General features: G+C 38.3%; 1 protein-coding gene across 1 annotated transcript in view; it reads right to left on the reverse strand.

Moving 5' to 3' along the window:
• RAD54B (RAD54 homolog B) overlaps positions 1-20,247 on the reverse strand; it is an 86,307-nt gene that overhangs the window by 58,215 nt on the left and 7,845 nt on the right. Inside the window, exon 3 of the mRNA XM_021688249.1 lies at positions 14,792-14,960. Coding sequence (XP_021543924.1) covers positions 14,792-14,960 — 169 coding nt within the window. The remainder of the gene's footprint in view (positions 1-14,791; positions 14,961-20,247) is intronic.

The raw sequence follows: 20,247 nt of genomic DNA on the forward strand, positions 1-20,247 counted from the left end.
ATTTTTTCAATTGTATTATCAAATCTAAATACTGATCAGGAATTCACAGGTAAAATTCAACAAACTGAGATGTAAATGTAAAATACACACCAGTTTTCTAAAACTTAGTACAAATAATAACTTTTATATTAATTACACATTGAGATGATATACATATTGAGTTAAATAAAACGCATTTACAAAAATTAATTCCATCTCCTTCTTTTTACTTTTTCTTAATGTGGCTACGAGAAAATTTTACAATCTACATACGTGATTTATATTATACTTCTTTTCGACAACAGTGGTCTAGAAGAATATGCACCAAATTATTGACAGTAACTGGTACTGGAAGGAGATTGACTTGGAGGAGAACAGTAAAAAACTATTATTTTAACTGTATTATTAGAAAAGGTTTAAAAACATATTCATGTATTGCTTACATAACCAAAATCAAATTGTAAATAATTCTTACAAACTAAGAAAAACAATGCTATAGAATAATGGATGTAGAATACAAAACAAAATTTAAAGGGACGCCTGGGTGGCTCAGTCATTAAGTGTCTGCCTTTGGCTCAGGTCATGAGCCCAGGGTCCTGGGATCGAGCCTCCCTGCTCAGCGGGAAGCCTGCTTCTCCCTCTCCCCCACTTGTGTTCCCTCTCTCGCTGTGTCTCTCTCTGTCAAATAAATAAAATCTTTAAAAAAAAAAAAAATTAAAGAATAAAAGTACATCCAATATATAAAGAGCTCAACCTCAGAAGCAATTAGGGAGATAGAAATTAAAAGATCACAGTAGTTTTTACGGATTCAAATGGCAAAAGTTTAAAAAGCTTAAGAAAAAGTTAAAAAGCTTTAATAGCATGTGTTAAAGAAGGTGGGGAAATAAATTCCCTCATACAGTAATGATTTTTGGAAGGCAATTTGGCAGACCATATTAAAATGAATGCAAACATGTTACGATCTGACAAATATTTGCCTATGTTCATAAGACCACATGTACAATGATACACACTGCAGGATTGTTTTTAACAAAAATCCTAAATAAACTATGATATATTCATCCCACTGTATACTCTGCAGCAATTAAAAGAATGAGGTACATCTACAAATTCTAAAATTAAAACAAAAATCTCCAAAGCATACTAGTGAAAATTGCAAAGAATCCTCAAGCACAGAACAAAACAAAAAGGCAACCTACTGAATGGGAGTAGATATTTGCAAATCATACATCTGATAAGGGGTTAATATCCAAAATATATAAAAGAACTTACATAACACCAAAAAAACCAAATAATCCAATTTAAAAATCATTTCTCCAAAGTAGACATACAGATGGCCAACAGACACATGAAAAGATGTTCAACATCCCTAATCATCAGGGAGATGCAAATCAAAACCATAATGAGGTACCATCTCACACCAGTCAGAATGGCTGGTATCAGAAAGAAAAGAAATAACAAGTGTTGGCAAGGATGTAGAGGAAAAAACTCTCATGCACTGTTGGTGGGAATGTAAATTGGTACAACCACTGTGGAAAACAGTAGAGAGGTTCCTCAAAAAATTAAAAATAGAAATACCATATGACACAGTAATTCCATAAGAAATTTACCCAAAGAAAACAAAAACACTAATTCAAAAAGATATATGCAACCCTATGCTTATTGCAGGATTATTTACAATAGCCAGGATATGGAAGCAACCTAAGTGTCCATTAATAGACAAATGGATAAAGATGTGGTGTGTACACACACATACACACAACAGACTATTACCCACCCATGAAAAAGAACAAGATCTTGTCATTTGCAACAACATAAATGGACACAAAGGGTATTATCTTAAGTGAAATATGTCAGACACAGAAAGACAAATACCATATGATTTCACTCGTATGTGGAATCTAAAAATCAAGAAAACAGAAACAGACTCATAAATACAGAGATACAGAGAACTGGTGGTTGCCCAAGGGGAGGGGAGTGGGGGAATGGGCAAAACAGATGAAGGGGATGAAGAGGTACAAACTTCCAGTTATAAAACAAATAAGTCACGGAGATAAAAAGTACAGCATTGGAAATATAGTCAATAATATTGTAAAAACGTTGTATGGTGACAAATGGTGACTACATTTTATCATGGTGAACACTGAGTAATGTATAAACTGTCAAATAACTATGCTGTACACCTGAAACTAACATTGTATGTCAACTACACTACACTATAATAAACATTTCTTTATTTCATTTTTAAAAAGTAAGATAGACTGGGGCGCCTGGCTGGCTCAGTCAGTAGATCATGTGACTCTTGATCTAGGGGTTGTGAGTTCAAGCCCCACGTTGGTCATAGAGCCTACTAAAAAATAATAATAATAATAATAATTAATTAATTTTAAAAGAAGTTAAATAAACTGATAAATGAATAGATGGATATATAATAAAGCAAATACAGTAAAATTCTCATTGTAGAATCTTGGTGATGGGTACATGGGTGCTCAATGTACAATTCTTTCAACTTTTCTTCATGTTTAAAAATTATTAAATGTCCAAAATTATCCTTAAAAATAAAAATAGTAGTTAATATATTTTAACTCTTTAGCCATTAAAAATGTAGGAAGTATAAATTTCTAAAATAGAATTTAGATAATTACATCTACTAAATTTAACAATAAGAAATAACTGTGGAGTAGGGGTGATTTTTTCCATGAATTTTTTTCAGGCAAAAAGAGCACTGTGACTACTGAAATTATTTCTAGATCTTAGGACAGTACAAAAAAAAAAAAAAAAAAAGGTATGCCTTATTAATCTGTCTTAGCCCAAATTCTCTGGCAAACAGAACTTGAAACAATGATTAGAATGCTGATGGCTTTATTTGGGAGTTGCTTACACAGGGCATCAAGGGTTTTTTAAAAAGGGAAACTGAGGTAAGGAACTATGTAAAGCAAAGTGCTGGCTACCACTTTACAACAAGCTATGAAAAGATACAGGAGGTCACTTGGCAAATGCATCTACTTGGTACTCTCCTTGGAATATCGCCTAATAGTCTATAAAAACAAAACAAAATAAAAACAAAAAAAACCTCTGAGTAGTCCACAGAGGAAAAAGAGGAATAGATCTGGAAGATTCTCTCCTGTCTCCTATTTCCCACTAGTCAACGTTCATCCCACTAACAATAAACTTCACTGCACTTCCAGACTGTGTCACCCAGCCTCCACAAATATGCAGGGTGCTACCCTTAAGTCCTGTAATAATGGTGTTTCATCCAAGACTGGAAATTGCAGGAGGAACAGACCCTCCCAGAGTATGCCTCATCAGCCTGGCTGGATGGTAGCCACCAAGGAATAGGGCACTGCTGTTCTGGTTAAGTAACATCAGCCTACAGAGAGAGAACAGAGCAGTCTAGGAGGCAGGGGGTATCGAGAGAATCTGAGGAGGCACCTAAGATTATGTTTAATATTTCACAATGCAACATGTGAGGAAGATGAAACAAACAAAAAAATCTGCCACATAAAATAGGGTTAAAAACTAGGGTGAATCCAAACCCTAAGAGTCATTCTGCTGTAGCATTTATATCTCATACTTCATTGCTGTGCTTTGGCGATAACATTCTGTGATATTAAGCACTTGAGACAATCAAAACCTAGATTTCAGGAATCTTAGTAATCCTTACAGAACTGAAGGAGTCTGAGTAAAAAAAAAAAAAAAAAAAAACACCTCAGCCCTCCTCCTGTATTACTCCTTTCTCTCACACAACCACCATACTCACAATACTTCTGACACAAGATGTGGGGAGGTTTTCCCACACCTATCCTACAATATAACTCAATTCTAACACTATCTACCTGGAGATAGCATCAGATCCCACAGGTTAAGGGCTCAGTCCCATAAGACGGGGCCCCTCCCTTCAGATGCCAATCACAAGTTGTTACCTGTACTTCTGACCAAGAGGCTATAAATCTGAGGTTCCCACAACCCCAGGAATTCAAATAATTTGCTAGAGCAGCTCACAGAACTCAGGACAACAGTTTACTTACCATTTACCAGCTTATAAAAGTATATGACAAGGGGCGCCTGGGTGGCTCAGTTGGTTAAGCGACTGCCTTCAGCTCAGTTCATGATCCTGGAGTCCCGGGATGGAGTCCCGCATCAGGCTCCCTGCTCGGCAGGGAGTCTGCTTCTCCCTCTGACCCTCCTCCCTCTCATGCTCTCTGTCTCTCATTAAAAAGAAAAAAAAAAAGTATATGACAAATGATAGAGATGAATATCCAAATGGAAGAGATATATAGAGCAAGTTACATGGGAAGGAGCACATAGCTTCCATGCCCTCTCCAGGTAGCCAGTCTCCCAGCATCTCCACATGTTCACCAACCCAGAAGCTCTCCAAACCTCATACTATTTATAGAGCCTTCCTCATGTCAGGCATGATCTATCATTTAACTCTATTCCCAACCTTCCTCCCCTCTCTGAAGGATGGAAGTGAGGCTGAAAATTGCAAGCCTGTAATCATGGTTTGGTCTTCCTGGCAAACAGCCCCCATCCAAGAGCCCACCAAGAATCACCTCATTAGAATAAAAGAAACTACTATAGCCAGGAAATTTCAAAGGATTTAGTAGGAACCTTATATCAAGAACCAGGGTCAAAGACCAAATACTAGAACAAAAAAATTCTCCTAGTACTGTTATCACTGAGGAAATTAGAAGGGTTGTAGAAGCTCTATGTCAGCAACCGAGGTCAGAGACCAATAAATATATTTTATATTATCTCACAGAGTCAAATTATAAAATTTACTACAACCATGCTACATTAATGTCAGACCTACTCTATACAATCTAGATTTACATACATCTTCATAGAATAGCTCCCTCTTTGGCCAAGTCTTGTTCTTGGGGTAAAAATATTTTGAACGAGGGACACCTGGCTGGCTCAGTAGGTAGAGCATACAACTCTTGTTTCGGGGTTGTGAGTTCGATGCTTAACCAACTGAGTCACCCAGGCACCCCATATTTTGTTTTTAAATTAGGATTCAAAGAGGCAAGTATGAACACAATTCATTCCCCCGAAAGTAGAAGCTGAACACAATTATTATTTCAATTATTCTACATCAGCCCTCCCAAAAGCATAAAGCAGATTCCCAGATTAAAGCTCTGCTCAAACAGGAATACTCCCATTTTACACCCAATTCAAGTAACGGAGGAAGTTTAGACCAAATTTAACATGCTTAATATGCTAGGCAATGAAGAAACTTTCCAAAAGACCTTAGTAAATACATCCCACAAAGTTTATACACCAATAGTTTATAGCCTTGGGAGGAAGGATGGCAAGAGTTATTAGACTATTTGAGAAACTCAGTAAAGCTCTTTAGAAAAATGCACATGTCTCCCTCTGTTTTAACTGCCTCCCTATTTACCTAGTTGGTGAGAAAAAGATTCCTGTTCTAGAGTTAAGAGGATGGCCAAATACACAACACCTGATACTAGACAGGTTTAAATCAACAGGAGTCACATATACTCACAGCGTTGAGGAGGAAGACTGCCACACTCATGCAGGGCCACACAGGGATAACCCTACAGAACAAAGTGAACCACTAGGGGCTGTGGGACGCAGGCTTTGCAGTACCAAGAGGGTGAGGTTTCCCCCGGCTCCTAGAAGAGGATGTGACTGGCTTGTTTAAATAATTCTGCAGCTGGCAGGGAAATGAAAGCTGTTATTCACAGATAAGCAGAAACTGCACCTGATCTATTTAATAATAAGGAGGGTTGTTTAGCTAGGGAATCTTATCCTCAGGAACAGAGTAGAGAAGAGAACTTGTAGTTAGGCCATTCAAGACCCTCCTGATTTTATCAGATATCAAGGAGCATGTAATACTGAGATTTAATTTTTGGCATTATAAAACACCTTCCTCTACAGACAGATAGACACACACACACACACACCCTCTAGAATCCATATTAAGAACCACTGCTCAATATGTATATTTGATTGTTGCCTTTTCCCATGCATGCCCTGTCTTACAAAGAGTAGGCAATGCTTGATACTCAGGAGAGAATTTGGTAACTAAATCTCCTACAGATGGTCCTGGATAATACCTAGTAGTTTCAAATGTTCTTCAAGACGAATCTGAAAAAATTAATGAATAAATGGGGAGAAGGAAAAGCTCTTGCTTACAGCAGAATGCCAACTAAAAAATACAGACGGAATTAGAAAATCTCAACAATCATGATTTAAGCAAGAATCAATGAAAACTAAAACTACTAAGTGAACATTTGATTAAATACAAAATATTAACATAGTTTCGGGGCGCCTGGGTGGCTCAGTCGGTTAAGCGACTGCCTTCGGCTCAGGTCATGATCCTGGAGTCCCGGGATCGAGTCCCGCATCGGGCTCCCTGCTCGGCAGGGAGTCTGCTTCTCCCTCTGACCCTCCTCCCTCTCATGCTCTCTGTCTCTCATTCTCTCTGTCTCAAATAAATAAATAAAATCTTTAAAAATATATATATATATATTAACATAGTTTCAAAGGATCTCCCCACAGATACTTATTAAGTACAAAGGCAAAAATATCTTTATACCAAAAAAACTTGGCAGATACTAATTTATTTAAATAATCAAACTTAAGGGGTGCCTGGGTGGCTCAGTCATTAAGCGTATGCCTTCGGCTCAGGTCATGATCCCGAGGTCCTGGGATCGAGCCCCACATCGGGCTCCCTGCTCCGCGAAAAGCCTGCTTCTCCCTCTCCCACTCCCCCTGCTTGTGTTCCCTCTCTCACTGTGTCTCTGTCAAATAAATAAAATCTCTAAAAAAAAAAAATCAAACTTAATATCACTAATAACGGAATAAATTGACATCATGTGCTCCCTAATGTTATACCAAGAATTATTTTTGTGATATTCCTGCCAAAAATGTATACCTGAATCTATTTATAAGGAAACATCAGGCAAACCCAGACTGAGAAACATTCTATAAATGATTGGCCAGGGGGCGCCTGGGTGGCTCAGTGGGTTAAGAGTCTGCCTTTGGCTCAGGTCATGATCCAGGGGTCCTGGGATCAAGCCCTGAGTGGGGCTCCCTGCTCAGAGGGGAGTCTGCTTCTCCCTCTCCCTCTGCCCCTTCCTCCTGCTCATGTGGTCTCTCTTCTTGCCCTCTCAAATAAATAAATAAATAAATAATTGGCCTGTACTCTTTAAGCACATTAAAATTCTGCACAACAGAGAAGCAAAGACTAAAAAATTGTTCCAGGGGCGCTGGGTGGCTCATTCAGTGAAGCGTCTGCCTTTAGCTCAGGTCATGATCCCTGGATCCTGGGATCAAGCCCCGCGTCGGGCTCCCTGCTCAGCGGGGAGCCTGCTTCTCCCTCTCCCTCTGCCTGCCGCTCCCTTGCTTGTGCTCTCTGTCAAATGAATAAATTAAATCTTAAAAAGTAAATAAATAAAATAAAAATAAAAAATTGTTCCAGATTAAGAGAGACTAAAAGGACATGACAACTAAATACAACACATAAGCCTTAACTAGCAAGAAAAAATGCTTACTTATTCATTTTTTTAATTCATTTTTGATACAAAGGACATCATTGGGACAAGAGGAGAAAGTTGAATACGATCTGTGGGTCACAGGGTAGTACTGTATCAAAGTTAACTTCCTGATTCTGATGGTTGCACTGTTTTACTTTATTATATAGAAGCCTGCCCTTGTTTTAGGAAATACAGACTGAAGAATTTATAGAGTGATGAGCATCATGTCAGCAACTTATTCTCAATTGGTTCAGAAAAATAACACACATGAATTCAGTAAAATTTGTGCAAGTTCTTTGTATTATTCTTCAATTTTTCTGTACGTTTGAAACATTCTCAAAATATCACATTAAAAAGTTTAACTTAAAAGGCACAACAGGTTCAGCTGGTTAAGCGTCCAACTCTTGGTTTTGGCTCAGGTCATGATCTCAGGGTTGTGAGATTGAGACCCAAGCTCAGCAGGAGTCTGCCTGAGATTCTATCTCCCTCTTCCATTGCCCCTCCCCCTGCTCATACATGCGCACACTAAAATAAATAATTCTTTTTTTTAAAAGGCACAACAAAGTAACATTTTTTTGACAATTAGATTATCAAATACCAAAAAGTATAAGTATATACTCATATATAGATTCAGCATCACAATAAATGATACATGCATTGCTCATACATTGCTGGTGGATGGATAAACTTCTAACCTCTGCAGAGGGCAATTTATCATTATCCATCAAAATGAAAAATGCACATACCTTGAAACCAGGACCCTACTTCAAGGTATTTATCCTATGGATATATTCTCACATATGTATATAATATATAGACATTAATTGTAACTTTGCTTGTAACAACAAAAGATCCCAAATAACATAAATATCCTTTAATAAAGCACTAGTTAAGTATATGTGGCATATCCATAATGATGGAATATTAGCAGCTTTTAAAAACCATAAGGTAGTTCTTTGGGGCACCTGAGTGGCTCAGGTGATTGAGTGGCAGACTCCTGATTTCAGCTCAGGTCATGATCTCAGGGTCCTGGGATGGAGCCCCATGTCTGGCTCTGCACTCAGCAGGGGTCTGCTTGAGGATACTCTTCCCTCTGCTCCTCCCCCTCCCCCCTAGTGCACACGCTCTCTCTCTCTAAAATAAACAAATCTTTAAAAAAAGAAAGCAAAAGGTAGTTCTAAATGTACTCACAAAAAGATTTCTAAGATATACTGTTACAGTAAAAAATGCCATGTATAGAGGCGCCTGGGTGGCTCAGTCGGCTAAGCGTCTGCCTTCGGCTCAGGTCATGATCTCGGGTCCTGGGATAGAGTCCCATATCGGGACTCCCTGCTCAGCGGGAAGCCTGCTTCCCCCTCTGCCTGCCACTCCCCCTGCTTGTGCGCTCTCTCCCTCTCTCTCTCTGACAAATAAATAAAATCTTTTAAAAAATAAAAATTAAAAAAAATGCAATGTATAGAACAGTGCAGCTAGTGAAAAATCATTTGTATGGGGAGAATATATATACACAAATATGTTTCCAAATGTATAAAACATCTCAAAAAAGATACCCCCAAAATTGATAACTGGTTTGCCTCTGAAGAAGAGAACTAGATGGCTAGGGATCAAGGAAGGGAGCCTTTTTACTGTATTCTTCATGCCTTCTAAACCATGTGATGCATTACTTTTTAAGTCATAGGGACTACATATTATATTCTATTCATACGAAATATCCAAAACAGGCAAATCCATAGAGACAGAAAGCAGACTGGTAGTTGCCAGGGACTTGTAGCAAGTGGGGAATGGAGAGCTGCGTGCTTAATTGGTCCAGGGTTTCCTTTTAGCATGATGAAGCTGGAATTAGATAGTGGTGACTATTGCACAACACTGTAAATATGCTAAATGCCACTGAACTGTACACTTTAAAATAGTTAAAGTGAATTTTGTTATTCATATTTTATCACAATAAAAAAATTAAACATTTACAAACTAAATATAAATGAAACCAATAAAATTCAAAATCACATAAATTTAATATGATAGTAACATCTTACTGAAATTAAACTGTTATTCACAACATTAATAAGGTACCCACTGATTTGGCGCAGGTTTCTTTCAACAAGCTTTTTCTTCAAGAGGACATACAATGGATCAATTGTTTGGCCATCTTCTCTTTTTTTTTAAATTTATTTGAGAGAGAGGTAACGAGAGAGAGCATGAGCAGGGAGGAGAGGGAGAAGCAGACTCCCCACTAAGCAGAGAGCCCAACGTGGGGCTCAATCCCAAGACCCTGGGATCATGACCTGAGCTTAACTGACTAAGCCACCCAGGCGCCCCAACTGTTTGACCATCTTAATATATAAAACCTGCATTGATAGGAGTATACCACTAACACATCCTGTTCACCTCTGTTTTCATCTGAAGACATGAAAACTTATAATTATTATAAGGTGGCCATGCAAAAGATCCAGCACATGCTTATATGCATTTATTCATATCAGCTAAAAGAAAACACAATATTCTAAACTTCTCCAAGAATTTATAAACCCCTGAGAAGAGACCCAACCATTTCCAAGGACTTTAGACCCAACTAAAAACACTTACCTAATATCCACACAGGAGAGAGATTTTATCACTCCCTTTTTATATCCTTAATCTTCCCCTCTTCACTATCTCATTCCTTACAGCCTATACATACTACTTTTAAAAAACAGTAATAGGGCACCTGGCTGGCTCAGTCAGAACAGCGTGCAACTCTTGATCTCAGGGTTGTGGATTCGAGCCCCATGTTGGGTGCAGAGATTACTTAAAAAAATAAAATCCTGGGGCGCCTGGGTGGCTCAGTCGTTAAACGTCTGCCTTCAGCTCAGGTCATGATCCTGGGATCGAGCCCCACATCGGGCTCCCTGCTTGGCAGGCAGCCTGCTTCTCCCTCTCCCACACCCCCTGCTTGTGTTCCCTCTCTTGCTGTATCTCTCTTGGTCAAATAAATAAATAAAATCTTTAAAAAAAATAAAATCCTAAAAAACAACAACAACAAAAAAAACCTCTCTGGCCCCTATTCCTTCCCTTCACAACCAAATTTGTTTTTACATACTTCATTTACTTATATTCAGTGACTCCATTTGCCTGTTTCCACTCACTAGTTATCTATTACAATATGACTTTTGTTCCATTTTTTTAAACTGTTCTCTCAAATATTACCAAACCCTGAAAACCATAATATTCCAGTAGCCTCTTCTTGACTACTTGACTTCTCTGAAGCATTTCAGAGCCAAAGGACTTACCCAAGGGACTTACCTATAAATTTTCCAAGATCCTTTCATTCAATCATAAAATGTTTTTGAATTCATACTATTTGATTTAAAACTATCTGAACAAGAGAAAGTTCCTGCCTTTGTATTCACACTTTAGTCAGGTAAATAAATAAAATATAAAACAAGAACAGTGTGGTTGAACAGTTTGAGAGAGAATGAGAAGGAATCAGAAAGAATGAAACAATTTCTTTCTGTTTCTACAGAAAGTATTGTTTTGAATATTAGGAAGTCTAGGGCTTCCTGTATTAATTTCTGAGGACTGCCATAACAAAGTACCAAAAACTAGGTGGCTTAAAACAACAGAATTTATTCTCTCAAAATCTGGAGGCCAGAAGTTCAAAATCAAGGTGTCAGCAAAGCCTTTCTCTCTCTGAAGATTCCAGGGGAGAATCCTTCCTTGCCTCTTTCTAGCTTCTGGTAGTTGCCAACAATCCTTGGTGCCCCTGGGCTTGCAGCTGTATTACTCCAATCTCTGACTCCAACATTATGTGGCCTTTTCTCCTCGTAAGGACACCAACCATTAGATTTAGGACCCACCCTAACACAGTATGACCTTATCTTAAGTTGATTACAACTGCAAAGACTCTATTTCCAAATAAGGTTGCATTCACAGGTACCAGAGGTTAGAACTTAAAACACAATTTTTAGGACACAATTCAACCCATTATATTTCCCCTTTAATTTTCTCAAGCCAAGGCGAAGAGTAGAGGCTGTAGACAAGACCAAAAAAAAAAAAAAAAATTTTTTTTCTTTTTAAAGATTTTATTTATTTATTTGAGAAAGAGAATGAGAGAGAGAGAGCATGAGAGTGGGGAGGGTCAGAGGGAGAAGCAGACTCCCCGCTGAGCAGGGAGCCCGATGTGGGACTCGATCCCAGGACTCCAGGATCATGACCTGAGACGAAGGCAGTCGCTTAACCAACTGAGCCACCCAGGTGCCCAAAAAAATTTTTTTTTAAAAGACAGAAGAGGGCCCTTCTAGCACAACCTCCAAAAAAGGCATATACCCTGAGCCATGGATGAAGTCATTAGTGGTAGACCTGATGTGAAATGTTGAGATCCGGGAGCAAACAGTCAAGAAAGAATTCTTGAGATGTGTTTGGTGCAAAAAGGTGGTTTTATTAGAGTACAGGGACAGGACCTGTGGGCAGAAGGAGCTGCAATGGGGTTGTGAGGAAAGGCTGATCATATACTTTCAAGTTGGGAGGAGTTTAGGGATAGTGTAATCTCTAAAGAATTTGGAAGCAAGCTTTCCAGAACCTTGAAGGGCTAGCTATTGTTAGGAAAAAGTCATTTACTACTGTCTAGAAAAACCTTAGTCATGAGATCCTTCAGATGTACATCGGTGGGCCATATGCCTAGAGGATGATTGTTAACATATATCTTGAGGGAGGGGGGTTAAGATAAAGGTAGTTTCCAAAAGGATTTTTATATGTTAAAGACTTACAGGATCCTGGAGGTCGGGCTAATGTTAAGCTAAAGTTGCCTTTTGCCCTTAGCAAAGTATTAACATTGAGGCAGTTGAGTTCCTTGAGGAAGGTCACTCTGCCTGTCCCAAATACTTGTCAATGGGCTATTAAGCTGTCTAAGGAAGTTTAATTTTTTTTTCTTCTGCCTTTGTTCTCCACATCAGACCTACACTTTCATTCTCACACAAGGACTATTATCTGCAAAGGTACAGGGTTATAAGGAGACTTGAAGTGCCCAGTGAAGTTCAGTGGAGTGAAAATATACTCATTAGGGCACTTTCAAGTTGAGAAAGAAACCAAACTTAAACCAGCTTATGCAAAAATGATACTACTGATGAAGTAGATATTAAATATTATGTATTATTAAATTTTAAGAAATACATGCTGAAGTATTTAGGGATGATATGGCATAACATCTGCAACTTATTTTCAAATGATCCAGAAAAAAAATGGACATATGGCGGCAGGGAGGCAAAATGTTAACAACTGTAGTATTTAGGATGATAATTATTCTTTCAACTTCTCTACATGTAGGAAATTTTTCAAAAATAAAAAAGATGATGGGGGAGGGGCGCCTGGGTGGCTCAGATGGTTAAGCATCTGCCTTCGGCTCAGGTCATGATCCCAGGGTCCTGGGATCAAGCCCCACATGGGGCTCCTGGCTCAGCAGGGAGCCTGCTTCTCCCTCTCCCTCTGCCTCTCCCCCTGCTCATGCTCTCTCTCTTTCTCTCTATTTCTGTGTCTCAAATGAATAAATAAAATCTTAAAAAAAAAGAGATGATGGGGGAAAATGAGGACATATTTTAACTGGGACAAACAGGCTTCCATCCCACTTCAAGGTAGATTAGATCTAGGATTAAAAAGATGTGAAAAGGTGAGAAAAAAAAAAAAAAGATGTGAAAAGGTGAATTATACTACATGGATCTCTCATCTCCATACTTTTCTACATAAAACATCCCTCTCCAGTAATCCACCACAAAGCAAGATGTTTCTCACAATGTTCTTTTCCCCAATTAACCTCTCTCTGAATGAGAGGCAGGAGGGTGTCAGGAGGTTGGCAAAGATTCCCCAGTCCAGTAAATGTACTAAATCAGAGAAGGGATTAAGGGATTAGGAGTTGAGTAAATTAACTCCCTCTTCAATTTATCTTAACTCTTAACTCCTTTCTCATATTTAGCAGGTTAAAGAGTGAGAAACTATAGTAAAACAAAAATAAAACAGGAAATCAGTAACACAGAATGTATTATAGTCTAAATACCATTCTCTGGTGAAGAGATTAGCTACCATAATAGAAAAAGAAAGAGGCAGAGGTGGATCATTATCTGCCACAGGCTTGGCAGTAGAGAAAAAAACCTGGGAAAACAGGATATTCACTTAACAAAGATGGAAGAAAAATAAGAGGAAGGGAAACAAACAGAAAAGAAATGAGAGAGCCAATCAATGAGACAGTGCAGCAGCTAAGCTGCCATACCCAGAGCTGTCTTCAGGGATCTCAGATCCCTACAACCAGCTCCAAAAGTGCTTCTCAATTTTGTCCTAACACCAGTCACAGCTTTTGAAAAATTTTAAGAACACATAAATGAAACTATGAATCCTAGTCAGATGGGAAAATACAGAATTCCTTTCTCCCCCAACAAGAAATGAACCCATTCATAGGTAAAACTTACTAATCCTCACAAACCTCAACTTCCTTCAAAAGGTTAAGTGCTTAAGGAATCTCACTGATTTGCACAGGTATCTTAAGGATGACAATCACTCTTGTATAGAACAGCAGATGGGAATCTCTCCCTGAATCTGTTTATTCAACCAAAAAATGAATGTCATTTGGAAAAATGTAGTCTTATGTTGTCTTTCAGAAGGCCATATAAACACCAGTAAATAACCCTATTTATTGTTTTAATTACTTCTAAAATATTAATCTCTGACAGATAAAAAAGAAACAATCATTATTTTAACTCAATTCAACAATGCAAGGAGGGAGCATCTGTTAAATCCTTGGTTCTCCTTCAATTATGTACCTTCATAATACAAATCTAACTGATTTGCAGCTACTCCATGAACTATTATTAATTAACAATTTTACTCATTTCAACTTCACCTCTCCAACTTAGAACTGTTAACATGGTTTTTATTTTTTATTTTTTTTAAACAGGCTCCATGACCAATGTAGGGCCTGAACTCATGACCCTGAGATTAAGAGTCATACGGTCTACTAACCGAGCCAGCAAGGCGCGCCAACATGGTTTTTATAATTTTTTTAATCAAATCTTTAAACAGAATTTATTTTGGTACTTGAGGAACAGACCATACTTGACCAACAAGTTCACAATGAACAGTCTTAGATACCCACTATAAAGTACAAGATTTGAATTACGTGGCTATTAATCCAATCACTAAAGAAATTATGACCAAAAAAATCTGAATTGCCAACAATCTAGAGGTATTACAACACTTTTCAAATATAACATTCATTCTTGAAACAGTCAATTTAAATAATACTATACAACTGGTCAAGTGTAAACCTAATCAATAAAAAGCAGTCTTACCTGTATGAGGCGGATCTAACTTTACCATTACAGATGCTTCAGAACAGTGTTTCCCACTGTAATTATGCCCATGATTAATTTCTCTAGCACTTCCCTCAGTAGGCAGATTTAAACTGCATATTCTGGGATTATTTTGTAACTGGAGGAAGGTGTTCTTACTTGCAACAACCTAAAAGAAGAAAGTATTTATTTTATGCAGAAATTAAATCTAATCTCCCATATTTTTACATAACAGATTCCTAATTTAAAATATAAACTACCAGTTTCTCTATATCTTAATAAGGAATAGATATTTTAAAATAAATTTAGAATCCATATTTTACTATTAAACTAGTTTTAATTGTTATAAAAGCTGAAAGACACAACAGAGTAAAAATTATGCCTATAATTATAGGGCATGTTAAACAACATATCAGAAGAGTTTTAAACATGTCATAACATGCCATTCTCAGAATCAATTGCTCTTTTTGGTCAAGTTTCTCAATATTAAAATCAATACTTAAATATTCTCCATTTTTTATGTGGGATAGTGGTACTGTCACTGCACTGTTTACAGAGACAAATATTAAACTATTTACAAATGAAAAGATATTTCTGGGATTGGCATCAAAATAATGAATATGTTGCACCAAAAATAATGAGATTCCTAGGAATAAATCTAACCAAAGAGGTGAAAGACCTGTACTCTGAGAACTATGAAACAATGATGAAAGGAATTGAAGACAACATAAAGAAATGGAAAGACATTCCATGCTCATGGATTGGAAGAATATTGTTAAAATGTCTATACTACTCAAAGCAATCTACACATTTAATGCAATCCCTATCAAAATATTGACAGCATTTTTCACAGAACTAGAACAACACTAAAATTTGTATGGAACTACAAAAGATCCCAAATAGCCAAAGCAATCTTGAAAAAGAAAAGCAACGCTGGCATCACAATTCCAGACTTCAGGTTGTATTACAAGCCTGTAGTAATCAAAACAGTACAGTACCGGCACAAAAACAGACACACAGATCAATGGAACAGAATAGAAAATCCAGACATAAACCTGTAACTCTATGGTCAATTAATCTTCAACAAAGCAGGAAGGATTTTCCAATGGGAAAAAGACAGTCTCTTCAACAAATGGTATTGGGAAAACTGGACAGCAACATGCAGAAGAATGAAACTGGGCCACTTTCTTAACACCATACACAAAAATAAATTCAAAACGGAGGGATGCCCGGATGGCTCAGTCAGTTAAGTGTCTGACTCTTGATTTCAGCTTATGTCATAATCTCAGGATTGTAAGATTGAGCCCCCCCCTGGGCTCCACACTGGGCATGGAGCCTGGTTAAGATTCTCTCTCCCTCCCTCTACCACTCTCCCCCCCAGAAATGGATTAAAGACCTAAATGTGAGACCTGAAACCATAAAAATCCTAGAAGATAGCACAAGCAGTAATTTCTCTGACACTGGTCACAGGAACTTTTTTCTAGATAAGTCCTCTGAGGCAAGGGAAACAGAAGCAAAAATAAAATGGGACTAAATCAAAATAAAAAGCTTCTCCACAGCAAAGGAAACAGCCAACAAAACTAAATGGCAACCTATGGAATGGGAAAAGGTATTTGCAAATGACATATCCAATAAAGGGTTAGTATCCAAAATATATTAAAAAACTTATACAATACCCCCCAAAAATGGGCAAAAGGCATGAACAGACATTTCTCCAAGACGTCCAGATGGCCAACAGACACATGAAAAAGATGCTCATTATCACTCATCATCAGGGAAATGCAAATCAAAATTACAATGAGCTATCACCTCACACCTGTCAGAATGACCAGAATCAACAACATAAGAAACAACAGATGTTGGTGAGGATGTGGAGAATAAGGAACCCTCTTGCATTATTGGTGGGAATGCAAACTGGTGCAGCCACTGAAAAACAGTATGGAGGTTCCTCAAAAAGTTAAAAATAGGAGCACCAGGGTGGCTCAGTCAGTTAAGCGGCTGCCTTCAGCTCAGGTCATGATCCCAGGGGTCTGGGATCAAGCCCTGCATCGGGCTCCTTCCTCAGCGGAGAATCTGCTTCTCCCTTTCTCTCTCCCTCTGCCTCTCCCTGCCTCTTGAGTCTATTCAAATACCTTGGGGGCACCTGGGTGACTCAGTTAAGCACCCAACTCTTGATCTCAGCTCAGGTTTTGATCTCATGTTCATGAGTTCAAGCTCCATATTGGGCTCCACACTGGGTGTGGAGCGTACTTTTAAAAAAATTAATTAATTAAATAGACTAAGATATATGTGTACATATATACATATACATATATATCCTATTTCCTTAAACATTCACCCACTAGTTTTGGTTATCTATTGAATTTTTTTTTTTAGAGACAACACAAATACCTGTCTAATGCCAACAACTGCTACAGAAAACAAAACAGGTGAGCAATAACATAAGTGGTTCTAGCCAATGTCCACACATGAAGGAGGCAATGACATTTATGGTTCTCCAAACCTCAAACTTCCTTCTAGAGTTCATACTGACCAGTCCTTAAATTGTTTTAAGAATTACACAGATTCTGCTCCATGGATTGAGAACTAACATGCAAACTCTGTTATAGAGCACACTAATATTAACTGTCTTAATTCCATTTTAAAATCCTAGCATATTGTAGGTGGTTAAGTATTCCCGTGTAATAAACATGTAACTTAAAAGCCCTCCTTTATCCCCAGAAATCATTCATAAGCAAATATTATTGTGTGCTAACAAACTCCTTTAATTGGAGTACCAAAAGCTGTTTTCTCTTCAGCCCTGGCTTAAGACAGATATACCTAAACTTTTTTTTAAAGATTTTTTTTTTCTTTCATTTGCGAGAGAGAGAATGAGAGAGAGCACGAGAGGGAGGAGGGTCAGAGGGAGAAGCAGACTCCCTGCTGAGCAGGGAGCCCGATGTGGGACTCGATCCCAGGACTCCAGGATCATGACCTGAGCCGAAGGCAGTCGCTTAACCAACTGAGCCACCCAGGAGCCCAAGATTTTTTTTTTTGACAGAGAGAGAGAGCGAGCGAGAGCAGGAACACAAGCAGGGGGAGTGAGAGAGGGAGAAGCAGGCGTCCTGCTGAGCAGGGAGCCCGATGTGGGGCTCGATCCCAGGACCCTGGATCATGACCTGAGCTGAAGGCAGATGCTTAACAACTGAGCTACCCAGGGACCCCCCTACACATTTTTTTTTTTAAAGATTTTATTTATTGAGAGAGAGAATGAGATAGAGAGAGCATGAGGGGGGAAGGGTCAGAGGGAGAAGCAGACTCCCTGCCGAGCAGGGAGCCCGATGCGGGACTCGATCCTGGGACTCCAGGATCATGACCTGAGCCGAAGGCAGCTGCCCAACCAACTGAGCCACCCAGGCGCCCCACATTTTTTTAATTGAGGTTTAATTGACATAAAACATTAGTTTCAGGTGTACAACAGTAATGATTCAGTATTTGTATATACTGCAAACTGATCACCACAATAAGTCTAGTTAAATCCATCACCATACATAGTTACAGAATTTTTTTTCTTGTGATGAGAACTTTTAAGATCTACTTCTTAGCAACTTACGGCATCCACTACCTTTTCTAACACCACTTCTATTATTATGATTCCACTTTAAGAAACAGCTTACTCTTCTCCTTATATATTTTACTTATATTAGTATAGATTCAGACTCCTGTATGATTCAATGAATTACTACCAATTAGCATATTTATTTTGACACTCGATTTGTTCCAGATTTTGTATTTATCAGACCAAACAAAAACCCCTGAAGGGGGCGCCTGGGTGGCTCAGTCGTTAAGCGTCTGCCTTCGGCTCAGGTCATGATCCCAGGGTCCTGGGATCGAGCCCCGCATCGGGCTCCCTGATCGGCAGGAAACCTGCTTCTCCCTCTCCCACTCCCCCTGCTTGTGTTCCTGCTCTCGCTCTCTCTCTCTCTGTCAAATAAATAAAATCTTAATAAAAAACCCCTGAAGTTACCAAAACAATACTATTTTCATCTAAGATGAGAAATAACTTAAGAACAAAAATTTAGGAATGGAATAGACTAAGGAGAAGGGAGAGTGAACTGCTAAGGCTTCTCATGTTGCCTTGCTTAAAACAGCTGTATAATTTCAAAAATGCCTATTTCAAAAATGCCTAGTTTTTAAAAATAACTTTAGTTTCCTAGTAGAATTAAAAGAAGAAAAGAGTAAATCAATGAATTTGGTCTCAAATTAGTCCTTACATCAAAAAATAAACCTTAAGACCAGAGTGTCAAAATGATTAATGGGTAAAGAAGAGTCTTAACATCCTGGAACAACAAGGTATCCACGTACAAAAGAATGAAATTGGACCACTACCTCATACCACACACAAAAATGAACTCAAAAATGGGACACAGATTCAAATGTAAGAACTAAAACTACAAAACTCATGGGACGCCTGGGTGGCTCAGTTGGTTAAGCGTCTGCCTTCAGCTCAGGTCATGATCCCAGGGTCCTGGGATCGAGTCCTGCATCGGGCTCCCTGCTCAGTGGGGAGCCTACTTCTCCCCCTACCTGCCACTGCCCCTGCTTGTGCGCATGCTCTCTCTCTCTGGCAAATAAATGAATAAAATCTTTAAAAAAAATAAAATAAAAATAAAACTACAAAACTCTTAGAATACAGGAGACAAGGGAAAAAATTCTGTAACTATGTACAGTGACAGATGATAACTACACTTACCATGGTGATCATTTCACAATATCTACAAATATCAAACCATTATGCCATACACCTGAATATAATGCTGTATGTCAATCACACCTCAATAAAAAACAAATTAGTTTTTTTTTTTTTTTTTAAGATTTTATTTCTAAGTAATCTCTACACCCAACATGGGGCTCAAACTCACGACCCTGAGATCAAGAATCACATGCTCTACTGACTGAGCCAGCCAGGCACTCCAAAAAACAAATTTTTTTTTTTTAAAGAAAATACAGGGGTGCTTGGGTGGCTCAGTTGGTTAAGCATCCGACTCTTGGTTTCAGCTCAGGTCATGATCTCAGGGTCATGAGATCAAGTCCCATGTCTGGGAGTGCAGTCTGCTTAAGATTCTCTCTGCCCTTCACTCCTCCCTCTCTAAAAAACAAATTAATTATAAAATAAAATACAGGAGTAACTCTTCATGACCTTCTTAGATATAATACCAAAATCATAAGTACCAACACCAAAAAAATTAGATAAATCGGATTTAATCAAATTTAAAACTTCTGTGCTGCAAATGATACTATCAAGAAAGTGAATAACCAACAGAAGGGGAGAAAATATTTGCAAATAATATAACTGATAAGGGACCTGTATCTAGAATATATTTTTTTAAATAACACTCTTGGGTGCCTGGTTGGCTCAGTTAATGGAGTATGGGACTCATGATCTCAGGGTTGTGAATTCAAGCCCCATGGTAGGT

This window comes from Neomonachus schauinslandi, chromosome 4 (genome assembly GCF_002201575.2).
Source record: "Neomonachus schauinslandi chromosome 4, ASM220157v2, whole genome shotgun sequence".
In the NCBI taxonomy this organism is placed as follows: Eukaryota; Metazoa; Chordata; class Mammalia; order Carnivora; family Phocidae; genus Neomonachus; species Neomonachus schauinslandi.